Source organism: Schistosoma haematobium, chromosome 6, assembly GCF_000699445.3.
Source record: "Schistosoma haematobium chromosome 6, whole genome shotgun sequence".
Taxonomy (NCBI): Eukaryota; Metazoa; Platyhelminthes; class Trematoda; order Strigeidida; family Schistosomatidae; genus Schistosoma; species Schistosoma haematobium.
The window spans coordinates 14,255,869-14,271,516 of NC_067201.1; the positions used below are offsets into that span (position 1 = coordinate 14,255,869).

The 15,648-nt window shown below is 36.1% G+C and overlaps 1 protein-coding gene across 1 annotated transcript in view; it reads right to left on the reverse strand.

The window, feature by feature from the left end:
- Nucleotides 1–525: 525 nt before the first annotated feature.
- The window catches only part of ZAP70 (Tyrosine-protein kinase ZAP-70), a 122,300-nt gene continuing 107,177 nt past the window's right edge, over nucleotides 526–15,648 (reverse strand). Inside the window, exons 13-17 of the mRNA XM_051216913.1 lie at nucleotides 13,926–13,992; nucleotides 12,749–12,830; nucleotides 5,955–6,144; nucleotides 4,017–4,157; nucleotides 526–3,229 (exon numbers count right to left, since the gene is read on the reverse strand). Coding sequence (XP_051065544.1) covers nucleotides 2,726–3,229; nucleotides 4,017–4,157; nucleotides 5,955–6,144; nucleotides 12,749–12,830; nucleotides 13,926–13,992 — 984 coding nt within the window. The 3' untranslated portion in view covers nucleotides 526–2,725. The remainder of the gene's footprint in view (nucleotides 3,230–4,016; nucleotides 4,158–5,954; nucleotides 6,145–12,748; nucleotides 12,831–13,925; nucleotides 13,993–15,648) is intronic.

Below are 15,648 nucleotides of genomic sequence, written 5' to 3' on the forward strand. Positions count from 1 at the left end.
CTACAATATTTGAGAAAATGATCTTGACTACCGGAGTTGGATATATCAAACACGATTATACCAAATTCACTTGCTGTTGTTTTACTTGTATCTTCCCATTGTTATTTAAGACTGCAATTGATCAGTCTCATGTTGGATTATGTGCATCCTGTTTGGATTGCATCGATATAACCTTGAGCCACAATGTTTTTAAGTAAACATAGATAGTGGCTGACAGTGAAATCCAGGACATGCGTTTCGTTCAACTTGAGACTCGTCAGCTGGATGTACCTACGTCGTACGATTGATGTCCAATCCGGGACTTGAACCCAAGATCATGCTAGTTTGTCTGTTTAATTGTAGAAATTAGTTTAGTGTATAAATGGCTTTTCGTTTACATGAACTGAGTTCAACTAGTAAACAGTTGAAAATCAGAAAATATTGGAATTTCTCAGATACACATGCCTAAAATCCAGAAATCCCAGATCTTTTGTAAAACACATTATCAAAAAAAAAATGATGACCTACATTTCCGAATTTATTCAGTTCATATTATAGAGTATCAGTTATAGTTATGCTAGAAGGACTTCACTAGTAATATCACCTCTAACTAGAACATTATAAATATACATCGTAAAGTTCGTTAGTCACTTGTTGAATAATAAAAAAAATAATCAATTATTGCCACAAACTAATCATCGCTAGACTACTTTTCTGTCAAGAGGTGATTATTTGAATCCGAGCATATTAACCCAATAATCAATAAAAGAATAACAGTAAGAGAAACACAAGATAAAATTGATACTTATTGTCTAATATTTATTTATTTTTCTCTCTCCCTCTCACTCTTATTCTTCTTGAAATCTTGTAATAATAATAATAAGAATAAGAATAAGCATGTTTATCGTTTGTTTATACAAAACAAAAATGTATTTGTTTATCAGTTTTCTTGATAAATTTACTCGGTTACATGGTCCTCTTTTTTTAATTATGTGAAAACATGACTGTTTACTTTGTCGTTTGATTTTCACACAAAAAAAGAAAGAAAAAAAAGAAGATAAAATGTAAAACATTGGTCAATCATCACAATCGTTATAATAATAATAATAATAATAATAATGATATAAACAGACAAATAATGAAATTACATATTACAGATAACATTTGGTAGTTAGTAATCAGTAGTAATAGTAATATGAAAAGAGGAATCATATTACTAATAAATGCATTGATTTGTATTGCAAATATATAAAAATGGACAAGGGTTAACATTTATCATTGTCATAATAGGAATTTATATCTATATATATCTAAACGTATGTATCTTTGCATATATCTGTATATATTATAATGTATAGGTATCCTTTATTATGAATATAATTTCTAACCTAATAGTTAACAAATAAGCATAAAACAATGAGGCACACAAGTGAGAAGAATATAGGCAACTAAAAACAAAACAAAACAAAAACGAAAACAACTCAAGATAAACTTGAATGTACATAGTCTATAAACAGGTAAATAAGAAATAGGGGAGTACATGAATATTAATGATGAATAGTTGACATAAAACAAAAAAAATAATAAACGTTTATAAATTCATTTGAAAAAAGTGGTGTGTGCTGGGGGGGGGTTAACAAGCAATAGAAGAAAACATTACGATAAAATGTTGCAGTTAATTTCACTTTTTACATATCAACAAGAAAAAAAGTAGATATTATTGCCATAACAACATAATTGATAATGATGATGATGAATAGGTTAATGTTATTCACATTAATTCACATTGATTTATTCAATATATTTTGGTTACTATTAATATTATTCCTACTTGAAAGAATTAACTTCATGTACACAAACTGATATCAATTGAACAATGATTCAGGAAAGAAGTAATGAATATGTGTTTATCTCAAATTTACATTATTAAAAAAATACAAATCAATAACTAGTGTTCTTTGATATTCAATAGTTTGTTTTTCTTCTTCAATGGTTATCAGTTAAAAATAAAGTGTACTTTGCGATTATATACAATTGTAGACTTTCACAACAACAACGACAACAGCAACAAGAAAGCATCAGTTGAATAGAATTGTTTCATTGAACATCACACATTCATATGTTGATTATTATAATAGTTTAGTGTTTAAAAAATTAATAATCTAAATTGTTTAAATGTTTATCATGATACCGACAATCATCATCGTTGTCGTCGTCATCATCATCATATTGGTATTCAATTAAAAAGATTCAAGGAGATTCAAAACACTAATAACAATGTCGTCTATTAAAACAAAATCATTTAAAGGCTTCATTGGCAATTATAAATAAAGTTATCATGTGTCTACTTATTTTTCAGTGTTTTTTTAAGACAGTAATTAAAAAGTATTAGAAATCATTTACAATTTCATATATATATCGTATTGTTTTGATGATTATCATTTGAAGAATGTCGAAAGAACAAACTCAGAAAGAAAGAAAGAAGGGAGGAAGGAAAGGGAGAAAAGAGAAGAGGAAAACTTACCAAAATATATAAACTAGAAATGTACAATGTCTGTAGATATGCAAAAACAATAACTGTTATCGATTTTATCAATAATTAAAAAAAGAAGTTATCTTTCTCTCTTCTCCTGGTGACCTATGTAAAGCATCATTACATGGGTTGTTTAATTATCAATATTAATTGTTTACAAATGTTTGATTATATTCTTATTTTATATAACCATTATTTGATTGAATATTGAATTTAAAATGATGTACCATCACTTCCACCACTGTTTACACCACTCCCACCGGAACTTGCACTTGTACCGATTCCACCAAGACGTCTTAATGGACTAAATTCAATTGGATGTAGACCAGTATTATTGTTGTGTATGATGGTGGTGGTGTTGTTAGTGTTATCACTTTTATTACTGTTATTATGTTGATGAGTAGGTGAATGTAAATGATCAAACTTTGTTGATAAATTACTTGATAACACATTATTATTATTATTGGCATTAATATTAGTACTACCACTATTATTACTATGATGATGATTGGGAATGCAAATATTTGTTTGTGGTGATGGCATTGCTCTTAAAATACGTGATATTGTTAAGACAAGTTCTGCAAATGTCGGTCTATGTACACCTTCAAAATTCCAACATTGTTGCATAACACTATAGATTGATTCTGGACATCGACTTGGTCGTGATAAACGTAGACCTTGATCTAACATTGCCAATATTTGTGCACCTTTCATATCCTAATAAAAAATATATAGACATACGTACATAAAGTGATGTTAAGTTTTTTTTTAGAAAAGACTATACTTCTGTTTTATTTTGTAATAAAAATATGAGTAATTAGCTTCCTAATATTCACAACGATGGCTGATTTTAACAAGACAACATTTTCTAAATCCAGAAGTACTGAACAATTGTTTTGTTTCGCTGCCTACTTACGATTATTCTGGGATTTTGAAGTCAACACGTTTAAAACACTGAATGATGATCATTTTTATCCAACTTCAATTGACTGCAAATATTGTGCAATATTACTCAATGTTATTAGTGAGTAAACGACTCACTCTCTGCACAATCTACATCTAACAATCAATTCTTATTGAAATTTAGAGAGTTCATCTAGAAAATGGTCACTAGTTAGCAAATAATTAATGTTTATTTCAAAAATTTAAGGCGGTTATTGATGATATGTAAATTTACATCACAAACTATCATGGACTACGGAACCAGAGAATTGCGAGGAGCGCTGGGTTATTATTTTATTTAAGTATGAGCCTTCTCCACAATGGATACATAGATTCTAACCAAGTATCGGAGCCAGGAACTTAGTTATTCACAGTGAGTCAGTTACCTAAAGAATGCTGTCTCGAAATTTATAGTCGCTTCAATTTTGTTCCAGTGATGAAACATAGTTTCGTTCCAACTGATCAAATTAATTTACTGGCAGATGTCAAATGCCTGTAGCAAAAATGGCACTAGGAGAATATATACATATATATGTTGATGAACGCACAAACTTCAACTCACTCTATATGGTCTTTCACCGTAGGAGTAAACTTCCCATAAAGTTATACCATAACTCCATACATCAGACTTTGAGTCAAATCGAAAGTAATATATACATTCAGGTGCATACCATTTTAGAGGCCATTTCCCAGCCGTTGCAGCCTATTTAGAAAAGAACACAAAATAGGTTTTGAAATAGAAAACACTACTCAAAAAGAATCTCTCTTCCTAATGAAAATTGCGATTTGGAACTTCAACTAATTTATATTTCTCTATGATATTTGATTTCGTTACTTACCTACTAAGCTAATTTTCCCGACATTCCAAGTACCTATATTAATTGTAGTTCTAGTTATCAAAAGGGACATCAGCCTGGTGATCTCCGACGAATCTCGGCTTTCACTACGAAGCATCATAACTCTTCTAAATGAAGATCTTTCAACATTGGAAGTAAAGTTTAAATGGTTAAGTTGACTTTTTCTGGTTAGTGTTTTTTCAACAAGATTCTCTTCTGCAGTATGAGGTCGATAACCCCATCCTCTACTCACCTAAATTATCCGAAATTAGGACCACCAGTAACCCAAGAAGTGGGGGTTCGACCTTATTAGATAAAAAGATAATTGACAGAAGTCTGTGTAAACATGATGTCGTCCATTGACTAGATTTCACTATAATGAAAAATACTGGATAATCAACTGAAACAAGTTCATACTGTTACTGGAAATACATGAACAGCTGAGTGCTTAAGTTACTTCCGTTACAATCCGTCTAACGCTTTGGAAATACTTGAAAAAAAATTAGTCAGTTTATTCCACAAACAGATTCTGGAGCATTATCGTTTTGTAATGCCTAGGTAAAAATCAGTATGAAATAGTATAAAATACCTATATTTGACCATCATTTAATTTGATATATCCTGGTATTCCTATAATTTAAATATAAAAGGTCTCTTTTCATGGATTATTTGAAATAAGAGAGTAGTGGTATTGTAGCGAACGAGAACACAAGTGGGGACAACCGAAAGTATTTCAACACAGAATTACAGAAGCTCTTAATTAAATCTGAGAACCATACAGTAAATACTTCATTTGAAAAATATCCATCAACTGTCTCAAACTTGACCTTTCCTTCTGCAAATGTCAATCAGTAGTCTCAGACTTCATTGTTCATTCGATCCCACACCAGTCATTTTTTGTTCTTGTTTTCTTTTCTTCGATCCTCTTAGCCTTCTGCCTCCAGGCATTCCACTTTCGATTGATGATACATACTACTTATATCTGTCAACACCAGTAGCACATGCCACAGAATATCATATCCTTCAAAATGATTAATAATAAGTAATGAATCTTCTATTTTAATGAATACGTTATATGGATTTTCAACTCGTTTATGAACTTGTCAATTCAAAGTAGGCTAATCAAAATAAAGTGATCGTTACAAACCGTATCTGGTAAAACGTTCGGCATTACCTTAACCACTAGTACAAAGACATTATATAAATAACCATTGAAAACCAGTTGTTTCATTTTGATATGAGACTCTATACCAGTACTCATTTGCCTATGTTTATTCTACGAGTTCTAATGAGAAGCCATGACAAGAAAAGTTAAAACATATAGGTTCACAAAGACAAATTGTGATGGTCGCCCGAAATTGCGAAATGACTGAATGCATGAATATAAACCACAGGATGTCAACTCAACTGTCTAAAGGTTAAGAGTTGGCCATGACGCTTAGAGTTTATAAGTTCAATCCCTAGTTAAACACATAGTTGTATACTTCTGATCAATCCCATACTACGAAGAAATATCTGTTCGATTATTAGTAGTTTCTAATAGTTGTTTAAATAAGGTTACCTTGTGATTCAAACTACAAAATTTTCCAGTCTCCACAAAATCCTTATGCTGAAAACCACATTATTTGAATTTGTTATGTTGGAAAATTTTGAGTAAAACTTACCCGATAATAATCACTACCGAAATTCAATGCTTTACTCATTCCAAAATCACTAATCTTTGCAAAATGACGTGTAACCAGTAGGACATTACGAGCAGCTAAATCTCGGTGTACAAATTTACATGATTCCAAATAAGCCATACCCAATGCAACTTGATGCATCAGTTCAGTTAGTGTATGCACACTGACATCACTAAAAGTATGAGGCAAAAACAAACAACTTTATAGAAAAGTGATATAATGAAAAAGGATTTAGGAGTTTTCTGGTAAAACAATATAGTAGTTTAGTGATTAAAGGATGCACTGAAATTATGAACCGATCTAAGTTAGACCAACATTGGAAACCTGGAAGCAATGAACGGCTTTCTCGTCCTAGTCAGTCAGTCAGTCAGTAACAACGTAGAACTTCGTACGTACGTACATCAGTTCGAGTTGCCACACCACATTAGCACAGAGATGCAGTTGTCCATTCAAATCCCGTAGTGGTAGAGGTAGCAAGAGTATAAGCAGTAATCAGAAACATTAGGGTTTGGAGATGTTATTTAAAGAGTATAATCCAGTGAAACAAATTTGGAAAGAGGAAAAAGAAAGGGACATGAATAATCCAGAAGATTATAATTTGGGAGAACACAAAGAGTGGATGCACCTGCGCCATTGCAAACGATTTTGAGCCATGTCGTTCAGGGTCTCTAACCATCGGCTGCTATCATCTCGCGGTCCCCAACCAGGTAGTCTACACCTACCAACATGACTCAGTCCACTTGTCAGTGACTTTATGGATTTGTGCCATGTTTTGGTTTGGCCGCCCCTAGCTTTCTTCCAACCTACTCCTATACCACTGAACATAGCACGTCGAGGTAGTCGGTGGTTGGGCATACGTAACACGTGTCCAAGCCATCTCAACTGATGAAGTTTCACTACTTCATCAATTGATTTGCCATCCTCACCTAGTACCCATTTCCTAACAACTGTGTTACTTACTCGATGGTCCCATGATATACGAGCAATGTTTCGAAGACACCTATGATCGAATACTAATAACCTACGGATATCCTCTACTCTTACCGGCCATGTTTCACTGCCATAAAGTAGGACGGAACGAACTGCTGCGCAGTAAACCCGTCCTTTGGTTGATAGACGGATATCTCGCCTAAGCCATAAATGATGCAAGTTGGCAAAAGCTAGTCGAGCCTTCTATATCCGTGCTGAGATTTCGTCACACACTAGACCACAAGGGCTGATGAGACTTCCAAGATAAGTGAAGCGGTCGACACACTCAACTACTTCACTCCCTATCACTAGTTCGGGTGTCGATGTAACCCAATCCTGAAGCAACATTTTGCATTTCGAGGGAGAGAATCGCATCCCAAACATGACCGCATTGTTGCTTAGAGTGGTCAGAAGACTCTGCATTTTGTCAGCGTCTTCACCAAATACAAATATGTCATCGGTATATCCGAAGTCAACAAGTGAATCTCCTGGTAGAAGTTCAACCCTTGAAAATTTGGATCAGGAAAATGTTATCTCTAAAAGCATGTCTACGATAAACTTAAACAAGAATGGAGAGAGTGGGCAGCCCTGACGAACACCACTTGATGTAATCAATTCTGATGACAGTTCGCCATAAGCTCTCACTCGACCAGTTGTGTTCGAGTAGAGAGCCTTTATAAGGTTAATGTACTTCTTTGGTACTCCTTTCAGTGACAAACACTGCCGCAGAACCTCACGATCAACCGAGTCGAATGCCGCCTTAAGGTCGAGAAATACTACCATTGTGGGGCGTCTGAATGTGTGTCTGTGTTCTAGAACCTGACGTAGTGTGAATATCTGATCTATACAACCACGTCCAGGTCGAAAACCGGCCTGGTTTTCTCTAATCTGCTCTTCACGAGCTTTGATTAGGCGTCGAAGTATTATTGAAGCTAATATTTTAGACACTATATTAGTCAAACTGATTCCTCTGTGATTGTCACAAGAGGACTTTTGTCCTTTCTTATAGACTGGCACAATCAGTGATTGAGACCAGTCAGATGGGATTATGTCCAGTTCCCAAATTCTACCTAAGACCTCGGTTAGTCTCACTGCTAATACTGGACCACCATCCTTAAAAATCTCAGGAGTAAACCTGTCAGGGCCTGCTGCTCTCCCTCGTTTCAGATTTCCTATGGCTTTTTCAACTTCGTAAAAGGGCCGGAGGACCTACATTAACTTGCCATTCAGGTTGACTAGAGATCGTGGGAAACCGAAGTGTGGCTGAAGGCCAGTTGAACTGATCCCTAAAGTGTTCTGCCCATTGATCCAATCTACTGGATTGAGAATGAATAATACGTACATCTTTCTCTGAGATTGTTTCGCTAACGGTCGGGTTCCTAATTCCGGTTTCCTTAACGAGTCTGAACAATTGTCTGCTATTACCTATTGCCGCTGCCTTTTCCATCTCTCTTGCTTTCGCTACCCACCACTGTTCGCGATCATTGCGTAGACTTCTTGTCAGCTTGCGCTTAAGCTGACTCCGCTCTTCATTATGTTCAGAGCCGGGTGGAATGAGTTTCCGAGCATCCATCAGTGCGATAGATGCTGCTGAGATCCAGTGTTGCTCCCTAACCTTCTGGTTTACCTTACTAGCAGATATCACTGCTGTTTCCACAGCTTTTCGGATATCATTCCATGCTGCCTCGGGGTGGGCATCACATACATGGCTGCCTAACTGTTTTCCTAGTTGTTCCTGAAATAAATTCTTAGCTTGGTGATCATTAAGTAGGACCCTCAGAGGTTTCCTTGCAGCGTCTTTCCTACGTCCAGTAAGACGCAAGCAAATACGCGCTCGCACTAGAGCATTATCTGAATCTAGGCATGTGCTCCAGAATGAGCGACAGTCTTCTATCGAGCCCCTCCATCGGTGGCTGATGGCGATGTGATCTATTTGGGTCCAACGTCGGGACGAATTAGAGGGTCTCCATGTTAAAAGATGTTTTTCCGTATGTTTAAAGTTAGTATTTGCAAGGAACAGGCGGTTATCTGAGCATAGCTGCAACAGAAGGTCGCCATTATCTGTTCTTTGAGCCACGACACCATAAGATCCACCTAGGTGTCTTTCCCTATCGCTTAGTTTACCTACTTGAGCATTAAAGTCACCGGCCACTATTACTACATCCGAGCGCTTAGCTTTTCGGAGAAGGTCGGAGAGCTTTCTGTAAAACCCATCTTTTACATCATCTGCGCTGCAGTCAGTGGGAGAATAGGCAGAAACGACGAAGAGGCAACGACGAGTGTCCCTATCTTTCCGGATTCTTACTGTTCCGTTTAGTCGGACAGCGCACAAACGACTGTCTACTGGGATCCACTCTAAGAGAGCTAGTTCTGCCCTGGGACTCAATGCTATACCTACGCCGGCGAGGCCACGGGAAGCAGAATCAGGGCTTCCAGATACACGAAGCGTAAATCGAGTCGGTTCTTTATTTTGACATGGTGAGGTCAAATGAATGACGCTACTTGGATCCTGTATGCGCGTTTCGGAGACGCAGCACACATCGATGGCGCGAGATTCTAAAGTCCTAGCTAAGGAAGCCTGCTGTCCTATTTGGCACAGTGTTCGTACGTTAAAAGCTCCTACGTGTAGTTTAAAGCGTGGTTTCAGGAGACCAGGAATAGCGTTCCACGTACTCGGATCGTTTGCCCTAGCGGTGCGAGATGATAAAGAGACGTGAGGAGGGTTAGTCATGGAGATAAGAGAGGTATTAGGAGGTGTAGGAAGGATTTGAATATGACCAACTTGGTCTCGTGTGCTGTTACGGGTATGAGGGCTGATGTCACTTCCCGGCTGCCCACACCGTGGAAGGGTATTTCTTGAGGAACCTGAAAAGGAAATTGGATTAGTGTTGGTCTTAACGACCTGGAAGCGTGACCGCAGAGCACAAGGGACAACTGCTTGAGGCCGGTCGCGCACGGCCTTTTTGTGGAAGGTTTTTGACGTGTTAGCTCCGTTTTTCAAAGGGCCTTACCGCCGGAGACGGAAATCCGTGAGGTAAGGTGAGGTGTGACATTTTTAGGGTCGACCTTTTCTAACCCCACCCCTCCTTGTGGGAAGGCAGCATCGCTGTCATGCTGGTTGTCCGAGGGAAACACCTTACTGCTGTTACACCTCTCTACAGTCAGCAGTACGACTCCGCCCTCAGACCGTGAGTTGCTGCTTTTAGTCTTACCGTTCTCCAATCGACCTGCCTGGCATGGTAGAACCTACAGGAACATATGTTCCAGCCAATATAGCTCGGTTGGGTCATCACGATAGGCAAGCCCGACCACCGCGTCAAGGTAGCAGCTTCGGTTGGGTCTCGTCCTAGTATGAGACTTCTTGACAGTGCGCATCCATCAACGTGTGCGCGGGTTTCCAACCCAGAATCTTCGGTTTTGCACGTGAACACTTAACCTCTAAACCACTGAGCCGGCATCCTACAGCGTTAAGGTCTAGCTTCATCCTGTAGCTCCAGGTTTTCAGAGGTAACCTTATTTGGATTAATTCAAGATCTCAATGACATTTAACACCTCAGTGCTGACAATTTAAGGATTCACTCAGTCAATCACGACGTAGAACTTAGTACGTTTGAACATCGGTCCATATTACTATAACCTACTAACACAGAGAGGTGAAATTGTCTGACGAAATTCCAGAGTAGTAGAGGTAGTGAAAATATCACTGGTGATAGAAAAGATTAGGTATCAAAGATGCGGTTCAATAAAATATAATTTAGTGAAGTCAAAACAAAGAAAATTGTCAAGAATTAGGAAGCTTAGAATTTGGATGACAAAATTGGATGCACATTCGTCATTGCAAACGATTTTGAGTCATTTCGTTTAAAGCCTCTAACCTCTGGATAGATAGTCTACATCTATTAATGTGTCTCATTCCAGTTGTCAGTGGGTTCATTGACTAATTAAGGTATTCAATTTTTCTACCCCATAAGAAGTGTAACTTAAATTATTGACCTCCCTACTTGAGTCTAAACAGTAGAGCGGCATTATTTGGCTGCCCCTCTACACCTTAACTGTGATTTTTGAAGATAAGCATATGAGATTGTAAATGATTATTGAGTTATGACTTAATAAGACTTAACTTAAAAGTAGCAGTGTGCGAAATTGGCAATCAGTCATAATCTTCTCATTTCTTTTCATTTGGTTATCAAAGCTTATGTAATCAAAATGCTTCCTAGCAAAAAGTAATCAATTTAGTGAATTAATTACATTAAGAACTAATCAAGAAATATTTCATAATATTAGTGTATGCCTAACTGACTAATTTAATTCTAATTTAATAGTTGAACTCATGAGTCAATTGAAGCTATACCACCATGGAAAACCTAGAAGCATTGAACAGCCGTTTCGTCCTAGTATGGGACTACTCAGCAGTGCACATCCACGACCCTGCCACGCGAGATCTCAACTCAACACCTTCGGTCTCACGTGCGGACGCTTAATCTCTTGATCACTGAGCCGTCATCCAACGGTGCTAATGTCTAGTTTCAATCAATCCACAAAGTTGTGCCACCGTCCACCATTGTCCAATGCTTTCATGATGGTCTAGCTTCAAATGAATCATGAATTCAACTAATAAATTACTATAGTATTCACTAAAGTCCTTCACTGATTATAATTTCATTTTACTTAGTTATTTATTAATACAGTTTTTCACTGTACTACTGACTAATAGTATGAATAATAAAAATGATTATATTTTTCTCTTTGAGGTAAATGAAAAACATGATTCATTTATGACATCATTATTTATTACCCCTGAAAAAAACCGTTATATCATATGATACATAGACTTAACATTGTCAATAATGTGAATTATACCTATAAGTAGGAGACAGGGGGATAATAGATAAAACTCTTGAAATTCACCAATTAAGTTGAAGATATCAAGGCAGTAAACAATATCACTGGTAATCAAATCGAAGTTGTAGACTAAAATCTATGTACATGAACACCTAATGATTTATATTAAACCAAACATATTCTCAATATCAGTAAGGGGGTTTATGGAGATAATTGAGTTTTAATTGAAATCGTTAACCGATCAATGTTAGACCACCATCCAACCTTATACTGGTAGTTATCATGTGCTCACTAGTGACTAGCATCGAAAGGTAATTCTCAGAGTTCTAGTGAGAAGCCGTGACCAGTGGAGTTCAACTGTGTCGAGTGTAAGGGAGTTACCCACCAAAGATAAAGGAAGATGGTCGCTCAACATCGTGGATTGGTTGGATTTAGACATTAATATCGTTAGATGCAGTCTCAACAGTCTAGAGGTCGAGTGTTCACGCGCAAGACCGAATGTCTTGGGTGTGGACCTCGCATGTTGAATCTCGGATACGCATTGCTGAGGAGTTCTGTATTAAGACGAAACAGTCGTCCAGTGCTCCCAGCTTTCCAATAGTAGTTGAGCGCATGAATTTAACTGTGAAAGTATCCTTCATAATAAATGCAAATCATAAAAAATACGTAAGGTTTATAACCATAATGTTCAGTATACTTTAGCATTACATACTTATATTTAATTTTATGCCTCAAATTTCATTTTATTTGCGTCGGAATGCGTTACATTAGTATATTCATACCAACAAACAAATATAAATAGATTGAGATGCTTGGACTGAAGTCTTCAATCAAATATACAGCATTCATTTAATAAATGAACATGAAAATGCTAGATTTTGTACACTTATCGGACATTAAAAAACAAAACAGAAAGGGAACATCACACCAATAAGAATAAAAATATTCAATCTTTATTAACTTACGGGCGTTTTTTCAAATATTTATTAATTGGACCTAAAGGCGCCAATTCAAGAACAAGCATAAATTGTTCCTCTTTACATACACCTTTATTATTAAATAATAAACATGAAAGGGAAATATTAATGTAAGGAAAATTCTATTTCAAAGATAAAATTACATAACTTTCAAAAGCAAAAAGAAAAGGAGAAAACGAATGATATGTTACTACATAAATGGAAAAAAAGTACTGATTAAGCATTAAGTGGTTACAACATTATCATACACGGTTTCGTTCAGTGTGTCTGGTTTAAATATATCTTTTATAGATCACAAACGCATATGATCTATGTCGAATGATTAGGGGCCTGCTAGAGTTAGACGGGAATGGTGTGACGAACCAGCTTATGTCGAAGCCACATCTCGCGGTCAGCACCTTACGTGAATTACTAAATTGACGTGTCAAGGCACTATAGATGCTTTGAAGACTGTACAACACAAAGCACATTATTGCAGAAATATATTAGTTAAAGTAGATACAAGCGAAAGTAAGACCGCCGCCGCATGGGCCAGTCCATGGCGTACGATTAACTGATGCGCATTGGGTGTCATTGACTTTGATAGAGATCGATGATCTGTTTGATATTCAGTGACTTAACTGCCGGATGATTTGTTTAGGGCTCAGTGACATTTCACTGGCCCTATACTGTAAAACAATGACCAATGATATCCGTCTAATCCATTTTTTGATTTGTCAGTTGCATGTTGCTTTTTCACACAGAACTCTATACTTAACTCTCTAATTCCCAAGAAGTGATTTTTCTTTAATACCCTGAGATTGACAGCCTTTAGATCGACTCAACAATTTTCTGATTATATAGATAATAAATCTTTTAAATAATAAGAACTCCGATCCTTTTCTGTTCATGTATAAACACAGCTAATAGTCTTGTATGGTAAATGCGTGGTAGATTTAGTTCTCCGTAAAGGAATTTTTTCTCTGAGCAACATCATTTCTACCGAAAGTCGATGCTAATGATATTGTTCAGGAAAATAATGAAAGCCTCATAATCAAATTATCTAGCTAAGACAATAAAACTATTAATATCATACATTTGAGCTATAAATTTACTTCATTATCTCAGATTTAGCGTAATTGAATATACACTATTAGTTAAACATTAATTCATATAAATAGCTTACCAATTAATCTTACAATATGTCGATGTTTCAATTGAGCCATTGTACGTGCTTCAGCGAGAATTTCACGCTATTTTGTTTTCCATAGTTAATAAAGACAGTTTGCAGAGAGACAGGAACAAAACAGGATAAAGAAAATTCTTTTGATTAAACAGAAACAAAATCATACTTCGTGGAAATAAATGAAGATTATGATAATTTTAAAAATTAACTTTCAAAGTTAGCTAATCTACATAAATGTAAATCCTGGTATGCTATATTAGGAGGATAAGATTAAATTAAAAAGATGGCAGCTTATAAAAGACTGAGCATTGAGAATGTAGTTCAGAAAGACAGTGTAAAAATAAATATGAAGGCGTACTGGAATCCAAAATCGGGAGGAAGGTAAAGAATGAATGCATATGCTCGATTTTGACAGATTATATGTCATGTCATATATTATCTTCAACCTCTGACTGAGACTATCTAAAGGACCCCAATCAAGTAAACTGTATCTACTAACATGGCTCACGTCAGTAGTCATGTGACTTCATGGATTAATCACTACTTTTAGTTTGACCTCCGCTAGCCATAGATAGCACGTATACTAACCACCACCGCCATCTTTCCTCAATATCTTATTCTTAAATGTTCAACATTATTATTTATCGGGGGTGGGGAAGCTATATTCACGAATAAACAACCCCGGTTTAGTGAATTCATTTAAAAATTTATTCGTAAACTCAGATAATTTGAAATTTTACTCTGAGTTAATTGGTAGCTAAAAATGCAATCCAGGTTGCACGACCAATCATGGAGATTTTGGCGGGATATACTCGTATCTCAAAGTTGGTATTCACTCCAAGTGTCTAATCCAGTATCGTTCACTTCAAATACCATCATATTATTTAATAAGAATGAACGAAAATTCACATCATCGAACAATCCATTGGCTACCTGAACTGAGTAACTTTATAAATAACTTGATGACATTTGATGCAGGAAATACTGGGATCCAGTTATGGGATGAACATCAACTCTAGAATTCAGACACATTCAGCTGCCAAGTCCCGAAACAGAACAAAACGTGCCTCCTGGATTCCACTGCTAGCCACTATCTAATTTAAATTAATATGCTTTCGACTTGATGAAAATATAGAAGTGATCCATATAGAATGAATATATGTTTAAGAGATACAGATCAATTACAGTCCTTAAACATAACTGAGAAGATTCAGACAGTTAATATAAATGGATTTGAAGTTTTGTTTTTGGTTAAAAGCCTTATAAAAAATGGTGTTTGAAATCAAACTAAATTTAGTGTGAATTAGGTTAGTGTAGAGTTTATTTATGAAGTCGAGTGCTTTCATCTTAAATATCCCAAACGTTAAATAATCACTTCCGCGTGACTATCGTAAACAATGGTTGGAAACTCTTGGTGACATGGCTCAGAATCGATCACAATGGCGTAGGTGCATACACTCTCTTTCTTTCCTTAAACTATGAGATTAAAATCACTTCATATCATTTTTTCTACAAACTAATTCTTTCTTCTTGTATTATATCCTTATATGCAATCTTTCTTTTATATATTGCCAACATTGAATTAACTACTTCTATTAATCCAGTGTTCATCTTGTTGTGCTAATGCGGTATGGCAACTTGAACCGATGCATATATGTGCCTGGTCCTACGTTGTAGCTGACTGACTGACTGACTGATTTTCCATGTGAACAATATTATAACA